General features: G+C 43.2%; 1 protein-coding gene across 1 annotated transcript in view; it reads right to left on the bottom strand.

Annotated features, from left to right (window-relative positions):
- Positions 1-13241, bottom strand: part of opn4xb (opsin 4xb) — a 39086-nt gene extending 25845 nt beyond the window's left edge. Inside the window, exon 1 of the mRNA XM_064974518.1 lies at positions 13072-13241. Within this exon, the coding sequence (XP_064830590.1) occupies positions 13072-13241 (170 nt within the window). The remainder of the gene's footprint in view (positions 1-13071) is intronic.
- Between the last annotated feature and the right edge of the window lie 888 nt (positions 13242-14129).

Here is a 14129-nt window from a genome sequence, read left to right as displayed (position 1 = left end):
CATTTCTGTTAGTCGCACATCTGTGGAACTTGCTCAGTTTATGTCTCAGTTGTTAAATCTTATGTTGAATATGTTCATACAAATATTTACACATGTTAAGTTTGCTGAAAATTAACACAGTTGACAGTGAGAGGACAATTATTTTTTTCGGAGTTTATATATAAAATATAGCTAGCTAGCCAACATTAACTCTGATCTGACTGGTATCTTATTCTATCTATCAAATGTATGTAGTTCTGTCCTTGAGCTGTTCTTGTTTAATGATGTTCTGTATTATGTAATGTTTCATGTTTTGTGTGGACCCCAGGAAGAGTAGCTGCTGCTTTTGCAACAGCTAATGGAGATCCTAATAAAATACCAGTATCTGTGGTGTATCATTACGTTAGCTAGTTGGCTAACATTACAGCTGCTGGCTAGCTGGGTACCTTAAGTTAGCCAATCAAAACAAAACCACATTCAGGTCATTAAAAAAAAACTAACTCATTTTTCAAGTTGGACAATTATCTGTATGCATGTATTGATTAACCTCAGCTTGAGAACCAACATATAGCTATCTATAGTAGCCTAGGTTTGTCCTGAACCACTTCCTATCATGGCTGGCAGCTGCCTGGATGGTGTTGTTGAGTTGCTGGCCCGGTTTGACAGAACTCTGAGATTCAGTTGAAAAGAGATGTTAGCATTGTCAAATGCTGCAAAAAGGGAGCACATCGTTGGTCAAATTTAGTAAATTCATCCTTTTTTTATTCCAATGGTCACTTTATGCTACGGTCTCATTTTAATCTGACATCTAGAATTTGAGCAAGCTAGCCGCAAGTAGTACTCTTAAAACTCAACTGCTAACCACCCTGTTAAAAAACCTGGTATGTTGTTTTGGTAAAAGACGGACGGGCTATGACGAGAGGCTGGGAGTGCATTAAATCAGAGATCCATATAAAGATGGGCCCTTATTCAATAAAATTGCTCATCGTGTGTGGCTGAGATCATTCAAAAACATTGTTGTTATTGCTGTTGTGTAAGGATGTAATACAATGTGAGGGCCTACATTTGGACATCCACTCAACAAGCACTTGTTGAGCTTGAGGTGGCTAAAATCTTTTCACATGATCACCCCCGTCCCTTAGTACATCTCTCTGATTAATGGGTCACTATAAGTCTTAAATCTCCAAGGACATTTTTATTATATATATATATATATATATATTTAAAAATTGTATCAATTTATAAAATATGTATTATAGGCACGACAATAGCTGTTGGTTGAAGCTAACTGTTAAATTCAAATCACCTTACCATGATATCTAAGCCAAAATGACACCAAACTCTATGAAAAATTGGCAAATCAACTTGAATGGAGGTACACAACACATGAAAACAGTCTGTCATCGATCCTCATCCACAGTCAAATGTCACCACTCCGACTCGGCAGACTGCCCCCTATCTTTTATAGAGTACATCAAATCAAACTTTATTTGTCACATGCCGCCGAATACAATGTGTAAACCTTTCCGTGAAATGCAACTTACAAGCCCTTTTAACCAACAGTTCAGTTCAAGAAGAGTTATGAAAATATTTACCAAATAAAGTCAAGTAAAAAAAATATTAAAAAGTAACACAATAAAATAACAATAACGAGGCTATATACAGGGGTACTGGTACAGAGTCAATGTGGAGGTTATATACAGGGGTTACCGGTACCGAGTCAATGTGAAGGCTATATACAGGGGTACCGGTACAGAGTCAGTGTGGAGGCTATATACTGGGGGTACCGGTACAGAGTCAATGTGGAGGCTATATATAGGGGGTACTGGTACAGAGTCAATGTGGAGGTTATATACAGGGGGTACCGGTACAGAGTCAATGTGGAGGCTATATACAGGGGGTACCGGTACAGAGTCAGTGTGGAGGCTATATACAGGGGGTACCGGTACAGAGTCAGTGTGGAGGCTATATACAGGGGGTACCGGTACAGAGTCAGTGTGGAGGCTATATACAGGGGGTACCGGTACAGAGTCAGTGTGGAGGCTATATACAGGGGGTACCGGTACAGAGTCAGTGTGGAGGATATATACAGGGGGTACCGGTACAGAGTCAGTGTGGAGGCTATATACTGGGGGTACCGGTACAGAGTCAGTGTGGAGGCTATATACAGGGGGTACCGGTACAGAGTCAGTGTGGAGGCTATATACTGGGGGTACCGGTACCGAGTCAATGTGGAGGCTATATACAGGGGGTACCGGTACAGAGTCAGTGTGGAGGCTATATACTGGGGGTACCGGTACAGAGTCAGTGTGGAGGCTATATACAGGGGGTACCGGTACAGAGTCAGTGTGGAGGCTATATACAGGGGGTACCGGTTACAGAGTCAATGTGGAGGCTATTATATTTAAACCCTTTGGGGGTACTTGGTACAGAGTCAATGTGGAGGTTATATACAGGGGGTGGAATTCTGTTTTTTTGAGTCAATGTGGAGGCTATATACTTGGGGTGCTTTACCTTACAGAGTTGCAGTGTGGAGGCTATATACTTTAGGGGGTACACCGTCAGAGTCAGTGTGGAGGCTATCTTCTGGGGGTACCGGTACAGAGTCAGTGTGGTTAAGGACTATATACAGGGGGTACCGGTACAGAGTCAGTGTGGAGGCTATATACTGGGGGTACCGGTACAGAGTCAGTGTGGAGGCTATATACAGGGGGTACCGGTTCACAGAGTCAGTGTGGAGGCTATATACTGGGGAGATACTGGTTCCATTAGTCAATATGGATTGCTTATACAGGGGGTACCCAGGTACAGAGTCAGTGTGGAGGCTATATACTGGGGGTACCGGTACCGAGTCAATGTGGAGGCTATATACAGGGGGTACCGGGTACAGAGTCAGTGTGGAGGCTATATACTGGGGGTACCTGCTGTACAGAGTCAGTGTGGAGGCTATATACAGGGGGACTACCGGACTACAGAGTCAGTGTGGAGGCTATATACAGGGGCAGCACTGGTACAGAGTCAATGTGGAGGTTATATACAGGGGTTACCGGTACCGAGTCAATGTGGAGGCTCTATACAGGGGGTACCGGTACAGAGTCAGTGTGGAGGCTATATACTGGGGGTACCGGTACAGAGTCAGTGTGGAGGCTATGTATAGGGGGTACCTGTCAGGATTTGGCCAGGGTTGTTCCGGGTTTTTTCACTAGATGCCCCCATTGTGCTTTTTGACCTTATGTTTTTTCCCTTTATCCCCATTATTATTTGCACCTGTGCCTCGTTTCCCCTGATTATATTTAAACCCTTTGTTTCCCTCAGTTCTGTGCTCTGTGTTTGTATGTTAGCACCCAGCCCTAGTGTTCTGTGTGCTCTTGTCGTTTCCGGGTGACGCTCTTGTGGAATTCTGTTTTTTTGTTTTTGTTCATTTTTTGTGAGTATCTCTTGAGGTTTTTTTTGTGCTTTACCTTCCACCTTTTGGATTTGCCATTTTTGTATTTGAAGGACTTTTTACTTTATTAAATACACCGTCTTAAGTACTGCTGTGTCTGCCTCATCTTCTGGGTTCTGCTGACTATTCGTGGCTCAGTTGGTTAAGTGACTGTTTCTCACTCCGGAGACCCAGGTTCGTAACCGGGTCCTGACAGTACTGGTACAGAGTCAGTGTGGAGGCTATATACAGGGGGTACCGGTACAGAGTCAATGTGAAGGCTATATACAGGGGGTACCGGTACAGAGTCAGTGTGGAGGCTATATGCTGGGGGTACCGGTACAGAGTCAGTGTGGAGGCTCTATACAGGGGGTACCGGTTCCGAGTCAATGTGGAGGCTACATACAGGGGGTACTGGTACCGAGTCAGTGTGGAGGCTATATACAGGGGGTACCGGTTCCGAGTCAATGTGGAGGCTACATACAGGGGGTACCGGTACCGAGTCAATGTGGAGGCTATATACAGGGGGTACTGGTACCGAGTCAGTGTGGAGGCTATATACAGGGGGTACCGGTGCAGAGTCAGTGTGGAGGCTATATACAGGGGGTACCGGTACAGAGTCAGTGTGGAGGCTATATACTGGGGGTACCGGTACAGAGTCAGTGTGGAGGCTATATACAGGGGGTACCGGTACCGAGTCAGTGTGGGGGCTATATACAGGGGGTACCGGTACAGAGTCAATGTGGAGGCTATATACAGGGGGTACCGGTACAGAGTCAGTGTGGAGGCTATATACAGGGGGTACCGGTACAGAGTCAGTGTGGAGGCTCTATACAGGGGGTACCGGTACCGAGTCAATGTGGAGGCTATATACAGGGGGTACCGGTACCGAGTCAATGTGGAGGCTATATACAGGGGGTACCGGTACAGAGTCAATGTGGAGGCTCTATACAGGGGGTAACGGTACAGAGTCAATGTGGAGGCTCTATACAGGGGGTAACGGTACCGGTACAGGTACAGAGTCAGTGTGGAGGCTATATACAGGGGGTACCGGTACAGAGTCAATGTGGAGGCTACATACAGGGGGTACTGGTACCGAGTCAGTGTGGAGGCTATATACAGGGGGTACCGGTACCGAGTCAGTGTGTGGGGGTGCAGGTTAGTCGAGGTCATTTGTACATGTAGGTAGGGATGAAGTGACTATGCATAGTTAATTAGCAGCAGTATATACATACGTGACTGTGTTCTGACTTAATGAACGCATGCAGCACCATGTATGGAACAATTGTTCGAAGAGGCCATTTAATCTGGAAGAGAGCTGAAATATAAAAGCTTTCGGGTAATACCTTCTACCTTGGGACCTGACCTAATTTCAGAAATCAATTAACTTCAATAAAATAATAGACAAGACCAGGTGGAAGAGTAGGTCGGCAATACTCTTTCTGGATCAGAGCATAATCTTATCATGCATGATCAACTTTTCTTGACCAAATGTATCAACATGCATGGTCCTTTATGCTTATATCCAGTGTTGGAAAAAGGACCCAATTGTCATACCTGAGTAAAAGTAAAGATATCTTAATAGCTAAAGTGAAAGTCACCCAGTAAAATAGTACTTGAGTAAGTCTAAAAGTATTTAGTTTTAAATATACTTAAGTTTGAAAAGTAAATGTTAGTGCTAAAATATATTTAAGAATCAAAAGTAAAAGTGTAATATCGTTTCACATTCCTTATATTAAGCAAACCAAACAGCACGATTTTCATGATTTGAACATTTTACGAATAGCCAGGGACACACTCCAACACTCAGAAATATTTTACAAACGAAGCATTTGTGTTTAGTGAGTGTGCCAGATCAGAAGCAGTAGGGATGACCAGGGATGTTCCCTGTTTAGTCAGTCTGCCAGATCAGAAGCAGTAGGGATGACCAGGGATGTTCTCTGTTTAGTCAGTCTGCCAGTCTGCCAGATCAGAAGCAGTAGGGATGACCAGGGATGTTCTCTGTTTAGTCAGTCTGCCAGATCAGAAGGTATGACCAGGGATGTTCTCTGTTTAGTCAGTCTGCCAGATCAGAAGCAGTAGGGATGACCAGGGATGTTCTCTGTTTAGTCAGTCTGCCAGATCAGAAGCAGTAGGGATGACCAGGGATGTTCTCTGTTTAGTCAGTCTGCCAGATCAGAAGCAGTAGGGATGACCAGGGATGTTCTCTGTTTAGTCAGTCTGCCAGATCAGAAGCAGTAGGGATGACCAGGGATGTTCTCTGTTTAGTCAGTCTGGATGAAGCAGTAGGGATGACCAGGGATGTTCTCTGTTTAGTCAGTCTGCCAGATCAGAAGCAGTAGGGATGACCAGGGATGTTCCTGTTTATCAGAAGCAGTAGGGATGACCAGGGATGTTCTGTTTAGTCAGTCTGCCAGATCAGAAGCAGTAGGGATGACCAGGGATGTTCTCTGTTTAGTCAGTCTGCCAGATCAGAAGCAGTAGGGATGACCAGGGATGTTCTCTGTTTAGTCAGTCTGCCAGATCAGAAGCAGTAGGGATGACCAGGGATGTTCCAGATCTGTTTAGTCAGTCTGCCAGATCAGAAGCAGTAGGGATGACCAGGGATGTTCCAGTCTGCCAGATCAGAAGCAGTAGGGATGACCAGGGATGTTCTCTGTTTAGTCAGTCTGCCAGATCAGAAGCAGTAGGGATGACCAGGGATGTTCTCTGTTTAGTCAGTCTGCCAGATCAGAAGCAGTAGGGATGACCAGGGATGTTCTCTGTTTAGTGAGTCCGCCAGATCAGAAGCAGTAGGGATGACCAGGGATGTTCTCTTGATAAGTGTGTGCATTGGACAATTTTTCTGTCCTGCTAACCATTCAAACTGTAACGAGAACTTAGTCAGGGAAAATGTATGGAGTAAAAAGTACATTATTTTCATTAGGAATGTAGTTGAGTATTTTTTTTATTTCACCTTTATTTAACCAGGGAGGCTAGTTGAGGACAAGTTCTCATTTACAACTGCGACCTGGCCAAGATAAAGCAAAGCAGTGCGACACAAACAACAACACATGGAGTTACACATGGAATAAACAAATGTACAGTCAATAACATAATAGGGGGAAAAAATGTATATACAGTGTGTGCAAATGAGGTGAGATTAGGGATGTAAGGCAATAAATAGGCCGTGGTGGCGAAGTAATTACAATTTAGCAATTAAACGCTGGAGTGATAGATGTGCAGAAGATGAATGTGCAAGTAGAGATACTGGGGTGCAAAATAAATAAATAAATAACAATATGGGGATGAGGTAGTTGGAGGGCTATTTACAGATGCGCTATGTACAGATGCAATGATCTGAGAGCTGCTCTGACAGTTGATGCTTAAAGTTAGTGAGGGAGATATGAGTCTCCAGCTTCAGTGATCTGGTTTGGTGACGAATATGGCGTTGAATATGAAGCAAGGGCCAGCCAACAAGAGCATACAGGTCGCAGTGGTGGGTAGTATATGGGGCTTTAGTTACGTAAAGTACAGCTTCTCCACAAAACTACTTAAACAGTAATTTCAAGTATTTTTACTTAAGTGCTCTACCCCACTGCTTCTAACAGGCAATAGTAGCAATGGCTACCAGACCTGGGTTCAACTACTATTTACTGTATTTAAGTAAGTATTTAGACAACGTTTGTTTGAAAATACTAGTAGTTAAATGTTGGAATGTATTTACAACTACTTCAAGTACTAATACATAACATACATACATACTGTTAGACATAAACATACATACATACTGTTAGACATAAACATACATACATAAATACATACTGTTAGACATAAACATACATACATACAGACATAAACATACATACTGTTATACATAAACATACATACATACTGTTAGACATAAACATACATACATACTGTTAGACATAAACATACATACATACTGTTAGACATAAACATACATACATACTGTTAGACATAAACATACATACATACTGTTATGCATAAACATACATACATCAAGTTATACATAAACATACATACATACTGTTAGACATAAACATACATACATCAAGTTATACATAAACATACATACATACTGTTATACATAAACATACATACATACTGTTATACATAAACATACATACATACATACATACTGTTAGACATAAACATACATACATACTGTTATTCATAAACATACATACATACTGTTATTCATAAACATACATACATACTGTTAGACATAAACATACATACATCAAGTTATACATAAACCTACACATGTATTTGAACCCAGGCTTCTGACCACATCTGCTATTTTGTGTATTTTTTTTGCACTGAACGTAACTTGTTTTTGTACATAATGTTTTCGCCATCGTTTCCTTTGACCAAAAAGAGCTTCTGGACATCAGAACAGCAATCACTAACGTCAATTTGGATGGAAATTTCTACTTCAATGAGGCAGCAGCACAGGACACACTGCTCACTTCGAACCAGGCCCGGATCCCCGACACTCGGAAGAGAAAGAGACTGTTTTAAAAAAAAAATTTTTTATTTAACCAGGCAAGTCAGTTAAGAACAAATTCTTATTTTCAATGATGGCCTCAGAACAGTGGGTTAACTGCCTGTTCAGGGGCAGAATGACAGATCTGCACCTTGTCAGCTCGGGGGTTTGAACTCGGAACCTTCCAGTTGCTAGTCCAACGCTCTAACCACTTGGCTACCCTGCCGCCTCTTCACTCTAACCACTAGGCTACCCTGCCATAAAGGCTGACGTGCGGGTTGATTAACCTACAGCGATGAGTAAATAATCCACCTCTACCCTCTGATCTATTGGCGAATGTACAATCTCTGGAGAACAAAATGGACGAGCTCCGTTTGAGACAATAATATCAACAGGACCTGAAGAACTGCAATATCCTATGTTTCTCTGAAACATGGCTGAGCAAGGAATGAAGCTGTTTTTTCTATGCAATTGCAGGACAGAACGGCAGCGTCGGGTCAATGGGGGTGGTACATGTCTCTCTGTTAACAACAGCTGGTGCACAATCTCTAATATTAAGTCTTGAGGTTCTGCTCGCCTGAGTTAGAATGCCTCGTGATAAGCAGTAGACTATACTATTTACCTAGAGAGTTCTCATCTGTAGTATATTTTTCGTAACTGTCATCACAAACCGATGATGGCACTCAATGAGCTTTATAGGGCCATAAGCAAACAAGAAAATGCTTTAGTGGCTGGTGTTTTTAATGCAGGAAAACTGAAATCTGTTTTACCTTATTTCTACCAGCATGTCACCTGTGCAACTAGAGGTGAAACAACTCTAGATCACATTTACTCCACACACAGAGAGGCATACAAATCTCTCCCTCATCCTCCATTTGGCAAATCTGACCAAAACTCTATCCTCCTGATTCCTGCTTACAAGCAAAAACTCAGACAGGAAGTATCAGTGACTCACTCAATAGGGAAGTGGTCCAGTGAAGTGGATGCTAAGCTTCAGGACTTTCGCTAGTCTGCAATATGTTCCAGGACTCATCCCATGGTATTGAGGAGTTTACCACGTCAGTCACTAGCTTCATCAATAAGTGCATCAATGATGTAATCCTTGACAGTGACCGTACATACATACCCCAAACAGAAGCCATGGATTACAGTAAACATCCGCATTGAGCTAAATGCTAGAGCTGCCCGCTTCCAAGGAGCGGGACACAAATCCGGACGCTTATAAAAGAATCCTGCTACGCCTTCCTGACAAACCATCAAACAGGCAAAGCGTCAATACAGGACTAAGATCAAATCTTACGACACAAGCTCTGATGCACGGATTACAATGGGAAACCCAGCCACAAGCTGCCCAGGGACGCAGATATACTAAATGTATTCTATGCTCGATTCGAGAAAACAAAACTGAACCATGGGTGAGAGCTCCAGCTGTTCCGGACGACTATGTGATCATGCTCTCCGTAGCCGATGTAAGACAGGTTGACATTCACAGGTTGACATTCACAAGGCCACAGGGCAAGACTAATTACCAGGACATTCACAGGTTGACATAAACCGGTTGACATTCACAAGGCCACAGGGCCAGAATAATTACCAGGACGCATACCAGCATGCGTTGACCAGCTAGCAAGTGTCTTCACTGACATTTTCAACCTCTCCCTGACCCAGTCTGTTATACCTACATGTTTCAGCAGACAACCATAGTCCCTGTGCCCGAGAACACCATGGTAACCTTTCTAAATTATTATATTATTATTATCCTTTGAAAGGCTGGTCATGGCTCACATCAAGACCATCATCCCAAACACCCTAGACCCACTTCAATTCACATACTGCCCCAACAGACACTGTCTCTATTGCACTCCACTCTGCACGACAGTGGTAGTCTGATCACAGACGACGATGAGACAGCCTATATGGTGGAAGTCTGAGACCTGGCAGTGTGGTGCCAGGACAACAACCTCTCCCTCAACGTCAGCAAGACAAAGAAGTTGATCGTGGACTACAGGAAACGGAGGGCCGAGCACACCCCCATTCACATCAATGAGACGATAGGGGAGAGCTTTAAGTTTCCCGGTGGCCACATCCTTAAGGACCTATCATGGTCCAAACACACCAACACAGTCGTGAAGAGGGCTCCTCTTCCAGGAGGCTGAAAAGATATGGCAAAGGCCTTCAGATCCTCTAAAAGTTCTACAGCTGCACCATTGAGTGAATCTTGCCTGGATGCATCACCGCTTGATATGGCAATTGCTTGGCTACCGACCGCAAGGCACTACAGAGGGTAGTGAGTACAGCCCAGTACATCACTGGGGCTAATCTATCTGCCATCCAGGACCTTTACACCAGGCGGTGTCAGAGAAAGGTCTTTTTTGACTCATCACATATGCTGCTGCTACTGTTTACTATCTGTGACTTTATACCTAGTTATATGTACACACAGTATATCTAATGATGCTATAATTCTAAAAATGAGTCTAGACAGCCTCTTTTTTGTTGTTGTCCCAAAACAATTGGTTCGATTGACACCTGAGTGTAATGAATTAATAAATTACACTAATAAGAAGGTGTTTAATGACAACTTGAATAATTGATCAAGTCTGAAAATGATTGATGAGACTAGTTATAAGAACAGGCCGAAGACTTATAATTCTGGCAATACAAGACAATGACAAGTTGACTACACATTACAAAATGTCCCTGTACATGTACAGTAACATACTGGTAAACAGAGTTGCCAGCTACATTGTAATGTTGTTTTATAACGGGGGTACTTTACTGTGTTTTATAGCAGGGGTACTTTACTGTGTTTTATAGCAGGGGTGCTTTACCGTGTTTTATAGAAGGGGTAATTTACTGTGTTTTATAGCAGGGGTACTTTACTGTGTTTTATAGCAGGGGTGCTTTACCGTGTTTTATAGAAGGGGTACTTTACTGTGTTTTATAGCAGGGGTGCTTTACTGTGTTTTATAGCAGGGGTACTTTACTGTGTTTTATAGCAGGGGTACTTTACTGTGTTTTATAGCAGGGGTACTTTACTGTGTTTTATAGCAGGGGTACTTTACTGTGTTTTATAGCAGGGGTACTTTACTGTGTTTTATAGCAGGGGTACTTTACTGTGTTTTATAGCAGGGGTACTTTACTGTGTTTTATAGCAGGGATGCTTTACCGTGTTTTATAGAAGGGGTACTTTACTGTGTTTTATAGCAGGGGTACTTTACTGTGTTTTATAGCAGGGGTACTTTACTGTGTTTTATAGCAGGGGTACTTTACTGTGTTTTATAGCAGGGGTGCTTTACTGTGTTTTATAGCAGGGATGCTTTACCGTGTTTTATAGAAGGGGTACTTTACTGTGTTTTACAGCAGGGGTACTTTACTGTGTTTTACAGCAGGGGTACTTTACTATGTTTTACAGCAGGGGTACTTTACTATGTTTTACAGCAGGTTTTACAGGTACTTTACTATGTTTTACAGCAGGGGTACTTTACTATGTTTTACAGCAGGGGTACTTTACTATGTTTTATAGCAGGGGTACTTTACTATGTTTTACAGCAGGGGTTTTACTACAGCAGGGGGGGTACTTTACTATGTTTTACAGCAGGGGTACTTTACTATGTTTTACAGCAGGGGTACTTTACTATGTTTTACAGCAGGGGTACTTTACTATGTTTTACAGCAGGGGTACTTTACTATGTTTTACAGCAGGGGTACTTTACTATGTTTTACAGCAGGGGTACTTTACTATGTTTTACAGCAGGGGTACTTTACTATGTTTTACAGCAGGGGTACTTTACTATGTTTTACAGCAGGGGCTTTACTATTTTTACAGCAGGGGTACTTTACTATGTTTTACAGCAGGGGTACTTTACTATGTTTTACAGCAGGGGTACTTTACTATGTTTTACAGCAGGGGTACTTTACTGGGTTTTACAGCAGGAAAACGTCCTGTGATATGCAATGCAGAATATTACTTTGCTCTATAAAGAAAAAATCAACTTGGATAAAGTGTAAACCATAAATATGGTTAGGCATGCTGTTTCTTTTACCCTTAAAATATGTGTTGGGCAGGGAACAAAATGTAAGCCTATTCCCTCTAAAGTCCAGCAATGCAATTTTAAAAATATCCAAGTAACTTACGACAAAATCAAATGCAATAGTCATGTTTATGCCCCGGGAGGCTTTTTTCCTCCTTTTTCAGGAACTGTTAACTGTTAACTGGACTTCATCTCTCCTCAGTGAGTTAACGTTGCGTTGTGCATTTTTGGACTTTAAATTCATGATATTCAGTATACCCATTGGTTCTTGAAGAATGTCACTTATAAATGCCTCATCTGCTTAGTTCTGTCATACCTCATCAGAACACAAAATATAAGCATGTTTTACCTCAAAGTATATGTCAATGTAAAGGTAAACAAACACTGCATATCCTCAAAACATGGTAAAAAAAACGATAGTTTTGATATCATGGATGGTCAGTCCTTGCATCCATAGTTCTGACTATGAATCTGAGAGTGGTTACATTTCTCCAGCCCTATCCCTCAGGTTTTTACCAAAACAGAGGCGTGGTGCCACATCGTTCTTGTTTGAACTGCAGATTGCCTCTTTAAGCTTCCATAAATGGAGCACAGAGAGCAGCTGTGGCTACAGGCTAATGGAGTGCACAAACAACTGCATTTCAGTCAGCAGCCAGAGCTTATCGTGCTGAATTTTCTTTATTTAGGTCCTTTCCCCAGGAGTACAATTCAAATAGATTTTCTAAATTCGGCATCGTATGGAAAATCATTAGACAGCACATCACACTGCACACCATTATCTTGCACTACCTGTTGCATACCCCATATCGCAATGTTCATTCAGTCCTTTCCATTCCTTGAAAATGACCACATTTGGCTCCCATCCTCTCACTTTGGTAACATCAATAGAAATGAACAAGACCACTGAGGCCAAATCAATTCTAACTAACAGAGAAGGAAGTAAATAGCACACAATGTTGACAAACAATACCCCCTGGAAATGTAAATTAACTTTGAAAGAGCTCCAAATAATATTTCATTGAATTTGACAGACCAAAAAAAAAAAGACCACGGCATTGTATTGTCCTCATTCACGACAGACTCTCTGAGCGACTGTAGAACTGTAACAAGTCATCCCCCATGCTTTCCCTCAGCCAGTCACTAACCTCCAGAAAGCGAACATGACCAATGCGTTCCCAGTCACCCCCAGTGTTCCAATGATACACACGAAGAAGGCCACGATGTAGTGGACATGGTCTGGGACGTCCACCTTCTTGAAGAAGCTGTGCTGGACTTGATGCTGCTCCTCCATGTTGCTCGCCTGGCCCTGGACCATAGGGGTACCAGCATCTGTCCAGTCCGCTCCAACGTTCCCCAGCTCCCTCTCGCTGGCTCTAGTCGCACTCTCTCTCTCTCTCTCACTCTCTCAAACTCCCCCCTCTATTTTTCTGTATCTCTCTCTCACACACACAACCACTCTTTGTCTCCATCTGTCTCTCTATCTCAGTCCCTTCCCTCTTTCTCATATCTCTCTCTCTCTCTCTCTGTCTTTCTCTCTCTCCAAGCCACCTCACGCAAAGCAGATTCAGTCCCATCACTGTGTGCGATTATGTCAGACCCATAATGTCATCCAGCTACAGGCAGCAGGCAGGCAGCAGTAGCCCGGACACAGACAGGCAACAACCCTAACCCTAGCCCAATAACCCTAGCCCAATGACCCTAGCCCAATGACCCTAACCCTAGCCCAACAACCCTAACCCGAGCCCAATGACCCTAGCCCAATGACCCTAACCGTAGCCCAACAACCCTAACCCGAGCCCAATGACCCTAGCCCAATGACCCTAACCCTAGTCTAACAACCCTAGCCCAATGACCCTGTGACCCTGACCCTAATCTAACAACCCTAGCCCAATGACCCTAACCGTAGCCCAACAACCCTAACCGTAGCCCAACAACCCTAGCCTCAATGACCCTAGCCCAATGCCCCTAACCCTAGCCCAACCACCCTAGCCCAATGCCCCTAACCCTAGGCCAATGCCCCTAACCCTAGCCCAATGACCCTAACCCTAGCCCAATGACCCTAACTCTAGCCCAATGACCCTAACCCTAGCCCAATAACCCTAGCCCAATGACCCTGTGACCCTAACCCTAATCTAATGACAACTCTAGCCCAATGACCCTAACCGTAGCCCAACAACCCTAACCGTAGCCCAACAACCCTAGC

Source organism: Oncorhynchus masou, chromosome 1 (genome assembly GCF_036934945.1).
Source record: "Oncorhynchus masou masou isolate Uvic2021 chromosome 1, UVic_Omas_1.1, whole genome shotgun sequence".
NCBI lineage: Eukaryota > Metazoa > Chordata > Actinopteri > Salmoniformes > Salmonidae > Oncorhynchus > Oncorhynchus masou.
This window is presented reverse-complemented; position numbering and strand designations above follow the sequence as displayed.